Below are 12,136 nucleotides of genomic sequence, written 5' to 3' on the forward strand. Positions count from 1 at the left end.
AGGAACTGAATTTAGGGACCATCTGACCTGAACTCTTAAAACACTGTCCCTCATTTAGAAGTAAAAAGTCTGAGATAAAGATCAGCCTTCTGAGGGTAGTTTGTAAGCCACGCAGATTCAGAGCGCCTGCTTGATAACTAGAGCTATGCATTATTGCTTTACACTTTGGTGTAATCACGCCCACTTCGGCCCAGTCACATTTCAGGACAGGAAGCGCCCTCCCAGCAGAAGTGTACGGTTATCAAAACAGCTGAATATTACTAAGGCAAGTTAAACCAAGCATTAAATCGAGGGTGGCTTTTTTTATGCCAATGCTGCAGCTATGAAAATGTTGTAAATAAAACAGGAGTAGGTACCCGTCAACCGTGTTGGGATTGGGGCGTAATAGTATGAAAACAACAATGTCCCAACTGGTATTAGTTAAAGACAATTAATAAAGATATGTAAAATACATTATCTGAAAGGAAAACAAGGAGTCTCTATGTAATTCTAACGGATGTATGACGTTATAACGCATGCATTTACAACGCATGCCATCACAACGCAACTTTTACATCGCAGGTGCCATTACAACGCATGGCATTACAACGCAGGTATTTACAACGCAGGGGCTATTACAACGCATGCCATTACAACGTAAGTATAAGTAAGTATATAATTTAAATTACAAATGTAAATAATTCTAATTTAATTAATTTAATTTAATTTAATTTAATTTAATTTAATTTAATTTAATTTAATTTAATTTAAATGTAATTTTACTTTATTTCTTACCTTGTACCCTTTTACCCAAAAACCCCAAACTGACTCTGAACCCTAAAAATACCCCTTTACCCAAAAACCCAAAACTGACCCTGAACCCTAAAAATGCCCCTTTACCCAAAAACCCAAAACTGACCCTGAACCCTAAAAATGCCCCTTTACCCAAAAACTGAAAACTGACCCTGAACCCTAAAAATACCCCTTTACCCAAAAACCCAAAACTGACCCTGAACCCTAAAAATGCCCCTTTACCCAAAAACTGAAAACTGACCCTGAACCCTAAAAATACCCCTTTACCCAAAAACTGAAAACTGACCCTGAACCCTAAAAATACCCCTTTACCCAAAAACTGAAAACTGACCCTGAACCCTAAAAATACCCCTTTACCCAAAAACTGAAAACTGACCCTGAACCCTAAAAATACCCCTTTACCCAAAAACTGAAAACTGACCCTGAACCCTAAAAATACCCCTGTACCCAAAAACTGAAAACTGACCCTGAACCCTAAAAATACCCCTTTACCCAAAAACTGAAAACTGACCCTGAACCCTAAAAATACCCCTTTACCCAAAAACTGAAAACTGACCCTGAACCCTAAAAATACCCCTTTACCCAAAAACTGAAAACTGACCCAGAACCCTAAAAATACCCCTTTATCCAAAAACTGAAAACTGACCCTGAACCCTAAAAATACCCCTTTACCCAAAAACTGAAAACTGACCCTGAACCCTAAAAATACCCCTTTACCCAAAAACTGAAAACTGACCCTGAACCCTAAAAATACCCCTTTACCCAAAAACTGAAAACTGACCCTGAACTCTAAAAACACCCCTTTACCCAATAACTAAAAACAGACCCTGAACCCTAAAAATACCCCTTAGCCCACAAACCCAAATCTCACCCTGAACCCTAAAAATGCCCCTTTACCCTAAAACCCAAAACTGACCCTTAACCCAAAAAATACCCCATTTAAAAAACAAACATATAACATTTTAAATATAATTATATACTTACCAGTACTTACGTTGTAATGGTATGCGTTGTAATAGCACCTGCGTTGTAAATACCTGCGTTGTAAATACCTGCGTTGTAATGGTTTTTGCGTTGTAAAAGTTCCATTGTAATGGTAGTGCGTTGTAAAAGTTGCGATGTAATGGTTGTTTCCCATTCTAACAGGTGCTAAAAGCATCATTTTATGTATAAAAGGTTTCTGGAAAAAGGAACAAAATTATAATTAACAGTTATAGCAGCACTGCAGCACTGCAATATACGAATCACAACAATCAGGAATGTAGAAGTGACTCCCGATCGTGGGGCAAGTTAGTTACCAGGGTGCCGATCCCTGACGTGGACGGCTGGTAGAGAATCAATCTCTAATGCAGACAGCCTCACGGTCTATCCCGGATAGCCGTCCACGTCAGGGATCGGCGCCCTGGTAACTAACTTGCCCCACAATCGGGAGTCACTTCTACATTCCTGACCCTGGTCCTCACCATTAATTTTAATATATGTGAGTTGGGCTACATTGCTGCCAATACCGCTCCTGGGATTGCCACGGGACCCAACTACCCAAACCCGGCACTGCCCATGACCCAGTCCTGATGAAGATCCTATAGTTATCTGGATCGAAACGCCGTCAACCCTTCAGCGCAAATATTGGCGCGAAATACGAAGCAGTTGAATATTTGAATATCTTTAAAATGAATTTCTAACCCATCTGGAACCGCCGTATGCTAAAGAATACACTGTATATATATTCACCAGTCACCTTGCGCCACTCACGCTGTTGCACATTGTCAACTGCGTCGCTATCTTGGTTTTCACTGTCACACCTAGAGCACCTCGTACAATTTGGGTTGTTTCTTCAATTGTTGTGATTCGTATATTGCAGTGCTGCTATAACTGTTTATTATTATTTTGTTCCTTTTTCCAAAAACCTTTTATACATAAAATGATGCTTTTAGCACCTGTTAGAATTACATAGAGACTCCTTGTTTTCCTTTCAGATAATGTATTTTACATATCTTTATTAATTGTCTTTAACTAATACCAGTTGGGACATTGTTGTTTTCATGCTATGAAAATGTGACATAAAAATGATCCATTGTGCATCTGTTTTGGAAGACATGTTCCCGTTTGTACTAGGGGCTCTGAATTCTGCTTTACCAGGCATACATTCATATAATTTTGCCATGTTTGATATTCTTTGTTCTTCAACGTGGTGCATTTTAATGTGGTTACCTACTCTGAAAATCTGCATACATTCCACTGCACTGTAGTCCGTTGAATTTTTACAGTGTATGTTACACTGCGGCTTCATTATCTTTTTGCGTTTTTGTAGTGTAGATGGTGCAGATGCAATTCCGCGAATAAGGATTCGTTTCAGTACCACTAAGCTCGTATCTAGAATTAAACGCTTTTGCTTTACATTCTTTAATTTTCTGACACAATTGAGTCAAACGCACTGTATGTATATAGGAGTGCTTCTGGGAGAAATGCCCAGCGAGGCCATAGGAATGGTCAGGCATGCTTTCTCACTTGGGCAGGTTGGGCCCTCTGATGACAAGGTCAGTCCCAGGGGTCACAAAGGGCATATCATGGGCTGCAGCTGCGACCCCGAACGACCTCCATGATTGTACCCTCCACAGTGGGTGTTGAACTTAACTTTGGACAACTCTAGGACTCGTGATGTGACTCCAAGAGTGAGTGTTAGGATGCCTTGAATTGAACGACTTGTTTCTCAAGTGAAACATGGCTGCAGGGTGTCCAAAGATCAGAGCTCGGTCTATGGCAGGGCAATTCAAAGCAAACACATCAGGCACCATTAACAGGAGGTGCCTTATAGAACCAATAAACATCAATTGTGTCCCCTTTCCAAAGGAAGGGGCTGGCAAAATGTCACTCTGCCTAGGATAGCAGGCGTCCTGCTTTGAATAGGTTATTGAGGATTTCAGAATGTTTTGCAATGTATTACATAAGTTCATATTGTTTTGTTTCATTTCAGAATAACCTCTGTGTTCCCGCATCTGATTGTCCATGCACTGAGGATGGAGCTATGTATGCTCCCGGAGAGATTATCCAGAGAGATTGCAATAACTGGTCAGTAATTATTTTCTAACGAGCACACTGTGGATACCACATATTAACTCAACTGGTCAGTCTAGGGCCACTCGTTGAGTTGCATAATATTTCATGTTGGTGATTTGATACCTAAGAAAATCAACACATAATTCCTTCCCCTTGCCCATCTGTACACCTGCTCCAACTCCACACTGCATCCCTTTAGTCACTTCTTATTGAATCCTTATAACCCTGGATTTCTTCCTAAACCATTACATGGATATGACCTTCTTAGATAGAACTCTGCACTGGGTTGCGAGTTCTCTATATTTTCCTGAAAATTGTATTTATGATTGCTCTTCCCGGTAGATCTTTTTCAGTTGTGCACTTGCCTTTTTTGAGTTATTTTGCATTTAATTTTTTAACAGATGCTGCAATATTAAACCCTTTATATATGTATGATGATGGTGTAGCAATCAGATATCCAGTGATATTACATGAGCAGTGGCACTTGAAGGCATGTGACGAGGACTAGTTTCAACCACATGAAAGGAAGATTAGCAGTCTATTGACACAGTTTTGGAACTTCTGATCGTGCTCCTAGAAAGTGTAGATGTATCTGATCTCCATAGCTTTAAACTCTAGAGGGCACATGATCAAAGACACCCACAGTTACCTGCAACGCTGAATCCTTCTCCAACCACTAGACTCAGCCACTACCGGTATTCTGGAATCTGAATGATTTTTCTATGGTCTAAAGCGGCGCAGTGGATGTGCACTGGCGTTGCCTCAATTGCATCTGCACATTTCATGACTCGTGCTGCTGAATGTTTGTGGAGCCTTTGTGCTTGCGTTACCATTATTGATGATGCACTCTGTCCTGCTTCTCTCCTTCCCTCAGCACGTGCCTCTCTGGTCGGGTCACCAACTGTTCGCACCTACCCTGCGATGGTAAGTGTAATGCTGTTAAAGCTTGGGGACCCTTTGCTGCAATAGATCAATATATGTTAAATCCTGGGATCCCTTACTGTGTTGGCTTCATCTCTGTTGATGCTTGTGGGCTCATCTTCTGATTGCATTATATTTGTAGATGCGCGAGGCGCTGTGAACTGTTTGCTGTGCTGTTGCCAAGTATGTGGATTTATGGCACAACCACTCATGGTTTCATCCTTGTGAGGATGATAACACGAGATCTTGTTTGATTTCCAGACTGTCAGTGTCTCTGAAACGATGGTAGGTCCGAGGCATAGCAAACAAACATAACCTCAGCCATACCTCAAAAAATATTACATAGAAAACAAGAGACCTTTGTGGCCTTGAAAGTTGTGCATCTTAACGAAAATAGGCCTTTTACATCACAGCTGTATTCAGGTCTGGATTTTTTTTCTGCAGTGGATGGTGCTTGGTCGGAGTGGACTCCATGGAGTGAGTGCTCAGCTTCCTGTGAAACTGGTCTCCAGAACCGGTATCGCTTCTGCACGGACCCACCTCCTTCCGGTACCGGACTGCCATGTGATGGGCCGGACCAGGAGAGTCTGCCTTGCAACATTCAGCCATGCTCTCGTAAGTTGGTTCTACTCAACCACTTTCACAATCATGAAGTTAATTTAGTCCTTCTGTACTTTCCAAATAAGCATTCTTTAAAAATTGTCATAATTCAAGATTTCAGCCTTCCTTAAAATGTGATAGATATACAACATATGCCAAAACAATGGCTCTTGCCTGCAGAAGAAAATTAATACCTTTGTAGACAGTAGTGTTGACTGCTGACACTACAGTCAACATTGAGGGGAGCGCAAATTGTGGCCTGCATGTTCCATGATGCATAGGATCAAACTTTTCTTGGATATGATGTAGTGTCCCGCCACACACTTTTCCCTGCGCAATCTTATTTTTAGGTCCTTCTCTACCATTTATCACATGTTCCTAATATTTTTTTTTGTAAAAATTGCTTTCCGGCCCATTGCTTACATTTTGTCTGGCCCGAGCAGGAGAGTACGGCCCGGGTGCGGAAAGTGTGGCTTGAGCCAGAGATTCCGGTCCAACTGCGGACATAAAGATACTACTCGTAAATGACCTCTCTGAATACCACAAGTTGTAAAGTTAGACTATTGTCTCAGATTGCATTTGTGAATCAGGCCCATACGTGTTTTACCTATAACCTGTGAAGGAGAACTTACCAAGAAGTCAGTAAATGATAAACCAAGGAGTCTCCAGAGCTGTGAACAAGAGGAGGGACAACTATAAGGATCCTATCCTTAGGTTCTTATAGCAACAAGAATTACATGAAATACGTTAGCTGGCTGTTCTTAACCTGAGTTCTGCAGACCCTTCGGAGTCCATAACACATACTTAGATTTCCCTCTACTGCTTACTAAATTAAATATTAGTAGATTGATAAAGTCTAAATACATAAAAATAAAAATGTTAAATTGTCAATTTAAAAAGTTTTTTAAATGTGAAGGAATTTTAAATTGACTATGGTATTCTTAGCTTGATTATGGCAACAAGTCAAGTACAGCAAATAAATAGTATTGACAATTAGTGGCTTTGGTTGAAGCCCGAAAAGCCAACAGAAAGAGAACACTGAGGAATATAAAAAAAGTAATGGATGAACTGCTTTAATTCATCTCAGCTATTGGTAATCACACGTTATGTTCCTCTATGTGATGCCCTAAGTGCATTGAGGATGTCCAGGCGTGGGTCGGCGTGGGTCCTGTGCTCACTGAGCAACTGGAACCAAGCTGCATGCTACTGAACAGGCCCTATTAAGTATTCTGATTCAGAGAGGACCAGACTTGACAGCTTGGTCTGGACTGTTTCTATTGTAGCTGGACCAATTCCGATTTGCATAGGGCTGATCCTAATCTGCAATAGTCTGGTGGGCAAGATAATAATGGACTGTGAAGAGGCCTGGAGTAAATTCCAGTGTCAGATATTTATTCAAGCATTCCCCATATCTCTTTTTTGTTTACTTATGTTTGGCAAAAAGTGAGAGGGCATTAGAAATATAACAGTATTTTCAAAAGATCCATGCTTCTCATTAAAATGTTGTTTTTTTGTATATGTTTTGTTAGTGAGTTAAATAAAACGTTTCATAGTTTGTGTATTTGTTTGATGTATACTTGTTTCTGTAGTTTTGTATATTGTTTTGAGGTTCCAATCATATAAATACTTTGTCCAGGTCCCTTGCTTTCTGTAGTGATTCAGCGGGGGTCCTCAGAAGTCACAAGGATAAGAACTACTGCTCTAGCATGCAAAGATACCGAAGTTGAGAACAGATTCACAACTGGACGGTGGGCATCCAACTTGCAGATCAGAGTTGACAACACAGACTTTGAGGCAAATTCTCTACTATAGGTAGAAAGCAGTAGGTCAGCAAAAGAAAAGGTTGAGAACATACCTAGAAAGCCGTACTTTATGGATTTGTCTCTGGCTCACTTTGATGACCACATCAGTTTCAGAAGGTGTCTCGTCCCCCCTTCTCTCTAATCTGTCCTGAACCTGCTCAACTTAAGAATGCATTGTATCAAAGCTCAGACGGAGGCCACGATACTGCAGCACTGTGAATGCCTCCAGCAACGGGACTGACCTTTGTGAGACTCCTAAAAGCATGGTCACAAGTTTTAAATAAAACACATACAGAACTCTCCCTTCTCATTATTCATGCATACTATATTATTCAATTTTTCTATCATAGCATCACGACCTCCTGTCTTCCACTGAATAGAAGACGTCCAAATGCTCTTTATATAAAGTTTTGACAAATGTGCCAGAAGCCTATGTTTCCAGTTTTTGCCACCTCATTTACTGTAAAATTCCACTTCAGACTCAATATTGTATTGGTAATTTCTCACTACCGTCTCTCTTTTCATTGGCCAAATTCCCATTGTCCTATATGTAGAACATGATTTGTTGTTCCTTTCTGTGGGTATGATGGGTGCCATATCTTATTGTTGCTGCTCCGCTGGTACTGACACATGACTCTACTCCTATACCCTCCTTCATAGAGTATCAAACTAAATCAAATTCACATACAAACACAGCCTCTGGCCTGACATTAAGATCACTGATGAGTCTCTTTATGCTGTCAATTTAGGCATAAGATCGCACTTCATGATTGATGGCTCAAGATGGCCATTTGCAGACACACTATATTCTAACAAGTGTGCATCATTCAGTGTCTGATTGGAATGCTCTGCTGTTCTATTTGTTTCAGGATGACATATTCAGCCTTCTATTATAAACTTGTTTTTAGTAGTCTGATCAGTCTGTGGTAGTTGCTACAGTTGTGCTGCATAATTAAAACATATATTAGGAAGTCTGAATTCTGTATAAGTGTATACTGGACACTTATCACCAAGGGTCTCTTAAAGCCAATAACATTAATGGGTAGTAGAGTGCTTTATAAATTTAAATTAACATGATAAATTACTGTCTGTAATTTACTGGCACATCCTTTCTGTCAATCATTACTGGCATGTCTCTTCTGCTTCTCCTGTCAATAGTTTCTATGCCTTGCCATAATCTTCAGCCATTTTATAAACACAGATCATACATGACAGTATGAAAAAAAGTGAGGTAATATAACTGTTAAGTGATGGCAAGAATGTGGGACAGGCGGAGGTTTTTTGCTATCTCAGGAAATACAGGCCATGATTTTGCACTGGCCGATAATGGAGAACTGCTAACTTTAATGGTCAAATCCTTCCACTAAGCTATTACTATGTTGGAGAACAATTTGCTTTATTTGTTCTCCTTCAGTTGTAGCACCTTGCCTAGAATTCAGGTGATTTTAAATTACCATTCAACTCCAAAGCCTGCCCATTTTCTTGTTTTTTGTTGCCTAGATTTTGGTCCGAAGTGAAATATCCATTTGAACAGTGAGCTTTCTTACTGTCCATACCACTTTGGGCTTAGCATGTGGGTAAGTATATCTTGCCCACTAACAAAAGGCATGAGTCCATCTGAATCCTGGTGCTGATGAAACCAGTAGTTCTTAGACTTAGGCATAGGGGGGTATTTTGAATTAAGTCCAAAAAAATAAAAGTAGCCACTTGATCTTTCTAATATTGAGATTGTATGTTGCTGCAGGAAATGGGAATTGGAGCGAGTGGAGTCCTTGGACCAACTGCACCAAGATCTGTGGCGAGGGTATACGCACGCGTGTACGAAGCTGTGATAATCCTCCACCGATTGGCGATGGTGACTACTGCGAGGGGTCAGGCTTGGAAATGGAGACTTGTAACATGGGGGAATGTCCTGGTAAGTAAACGGTGGATGAGTTGATCAGAGATACAATCACAGCTCCTAAGAAAATTCTCTTCGAGGCAGAAAGCTACCACTAATTACTGACTCAAGTGTTCCAAACTTTTTTACCTGTGGCTTCAGAGCACTCAGATGGGGCACAGAAATATGTTTTTGCACAGCGCTTGAATATGTGGGATAGTTTTTATGTTTTGTATGAAACAATGATGATTATTATGATGATTCTTGTTTTCATTGTTATTATTTTTATTTTTGAGGAAAATAGTAAACATTTTTTATAGTTTTTTTGTTGTTGGAGATTTTGTTGACTGATGTTGTTTTTAGAAATCATTATAACTTGCCATTGTGATATTTTAGGCATTCTCAAATTTGTGTTACATAAAGAACGTATGCAAAGAAAGGGTTCTGGTACCTCTAATCAATATATATGCCAGCGCTAAAGCGATCCCTGCATCAGTTATGCTACTCCTTGACAGATGTAATTGAGGAGAACATAGATAACATATGTTGACTGATGTTGTTTTTAGAAATCATTATAACTTGCCATTGTGATATTTTAGGCATTCTCAAATTTGTGTTACATAAAGAACGTATTCAAAGAAAGGGTTCTGGTACCTCTAATCAATATATATGCCAGCGCTAAAGCGATCCCTGCATCAGTTATGCTACTCCTTGACAGATGTAATTGAGGCGAACATAGATAACACATATCAGAAGTTTATCAACTATTCAGGATATGTTTGAACTTTATACATTATACCAAATTCAAAGGCTGCTGGTTAGTGCCAAATCTGGCTCTCCCTGTGACCTATGTCCCCCAAGGATCTCTGCTAGTTTATCAACCACAATTGACCCACCATTCTCTACCTATTCAACCTATACCTGGACATGGGCAATATACCCCCAGCCTGGAAGGCCGCACAGGTGTCGCCAATATTCAAAACAAACTAACACAGACCCATAGAACCTGCCTAATTAACACCTGATCTCGCTTCTCCCAGTATTGGGAAAGTCTTTGGGAAGTCTGGTCAATAAGCAACCTATGAGTTTTTGGAGGACCATAAGATTCTTGACCCCTCCAAATCCGGATTCAGAGCTTGCCACAGCACTGAGGCCACGTTGGTGGCAGTTATTGATGCCATCCATCTATCCTTAGGTGCTGTTTCCCCTGCCATGCTCATGCTGCTGGACTTGTCAGCAGCCTTTGACACCGTCTCTGACACAATACTGATTAGCAGGTTGTGTGTGATAGGCATCTGTGGCAAAGCCTTGTTATGGCTTGCTGACTTTGTAGACAGCCGGACACAGACAATCGCTCTTGGCGCTTTCAAGTCTTGCACAATTCCCATCAACAAGGGGGGGTCACCCATGATTCATCATTGAGCCCTACATTATTTAACATCTACGTGGCCTCCCTTGCACCAGATTGTTAAATCCTGTGACTTTGATGTGAAATCATACGTGGATGATACTCAGTTAATCATCTTATTTGGAGAGGACCTGAGAAGGATTGCTGCTTGGATGACGGCAGACTGTCTCCAACTGAACAGCGACAAAATGTAGATACTGCTGTTTGATAAATCCCATCAGCTCTGGTGCATTGACTGGTGGCCCCATGAACCCAACGGAGCCCTGTCTCCCAGGCAAACTAAGAAAAACCTCACTATCAGGCTAGATCAGGCCTATCTATGAAAGACCACTTCTCCTCAATCTGTGGTGCCTGTTTCACCACATGCAAGAACTGAAGAAAGTCTTTCCTTTGCTGCCATATTCTGCTAGGTAACACCTGGTTTAAACCTTAGCCATAATTCGACTTGACTCTGGCAATGCCCTGCTAGTGGCCACCAATGACACTGTTATCCAAGCTTCAGGTGGTGCAGAATACTTCTGACGCCTGGTTTGTAACCTTCCTGACGGTTCTCCCTCGGCTCCTATGCTGAGAGGTTTAAATTGCCGTCCAGTCAGGAAGTCGGTGGCCTTCAAGCTGCGCTGTTTCACCCACAAGCCTTGAATGGGTAAGGTCCCTACTTACTTACAGAAGAAGCTGCGTCATTACTATCCTGCCAGAAACCTTAGATCTAGCAACAACGCCTTGTTGACTGTCCCCTGCATTCGCACTTCCAAATTTGGCAGATGATCCTTTTCCTTCACCGGCCCTTGGAATCAACTTACATGCCACATCCACACTTGTCCAAGACTTTGTGAAGTAAAATATCTCTTGAAGACCTGGTTGTTAACTTCCAAGCAGTGAATACTTTGATTCATATGCAGATATTAATACTGGTTATGAATTAAAAAATAAGAGCAGAGCTATTAAGTAGGCTGTGCTGTGAGAACACGAAATTTCTGACAATAAACTGCGCACCCTCAAAGTTACTTTACATGGATGAGGTAATCCATTTTGTTGTCAGTTACTGGTACATATTTCTGAGTGTTCCTTTTCCAGCTCTAAGCTAGACACATCTAGTCCGGAGAAGCTTTTTGAAACAATTGAGCAGACATTGGCTGGACTACGAGCCCCAGAATTCCTAGAGGGTCCACGAGGAAGCCTTCTCAATCAGCTGCACCTGCTTTTGGGACATCACATGCTATACATCGCTTACACAAAGCCCGCTGTGTGAGAAGGATTCAGCGGACTTCAGCCGGACTTCAAGTCCCAGATTTTGTAGAGGGTCCAGGAGGTGGCCATCTCAATCTGCTGCACCTGTTTTTGGGACACCAGGCCCTATACAGTGCTTACACACTGCCTGCTGTGCAGGATGCACCAGAGCTAAGCCCTGCCAATGCCGGGCCCGTCTTGCAACCATCAGCCCCAGGAAGAGCTGATGCAGGGTCATCCCCCCTGGTTTTGGTCGGACACTGTTGGACTCCCTTTTATTCAACCAGGGGACGATTTTAAAATTTGTCGATTTATCTCACTTTGCTGACTGTCTGTGTGAAAGGCGTAGATCTAGTCAGTCATCTCACTACCAGGCTTTGGGCACCAACGTTTGTAAGTATTGTGGATTACTTGCTTTTATGCTAGTCCCTCTACTGAATCTCTAAC

At 41.3% G+C, this 12,136-nt stretch overlaps 1 protein-coding gene across 1 annotated transcript in view; it reads left to right on the forward strand.

Moving 5' to 3' along the window:
- Positions 1-12,136, forward strand: part of LOC144784018 (SCO-spondin-like) — a 1,726,865-nt gene that overhangs the window by 938,357 nt on the left and 776,372 nt on the right. The window contains exons 73-76 of the mRNA XM_078662721.1: positions 3,767-3,861; positions 4,724-4,773; positions 5,215-5,385; positions 8,917-9,087. Of these exons, the coding sequence (XP_078518847.1) occupies positions 3,767-3,861; positions 4,724-4,773; positions 5,215-5,385; positions 8,917-9,087 (487 nt within the window). The remainder of the gene's footprint in view (positions 1-3,766; positions 3,862-4,723; positions 4,774-5,214; positions 5,386-8,916; positions 9,088-12,136) is intronic.

This window comes from Lissotriton helveticus, chromosome 10 (genome assembly GCF_964261635.1).
Source record: "Lissotriton helveticus chromosome 10, aLisHel1.1, whole genome shotgun sequence".
NCBI lineage: Eukaryota > Metazoa > Chordata > Amphibia > Caudata > Salamandridae > Lissotriton > Lissotriton helveticus.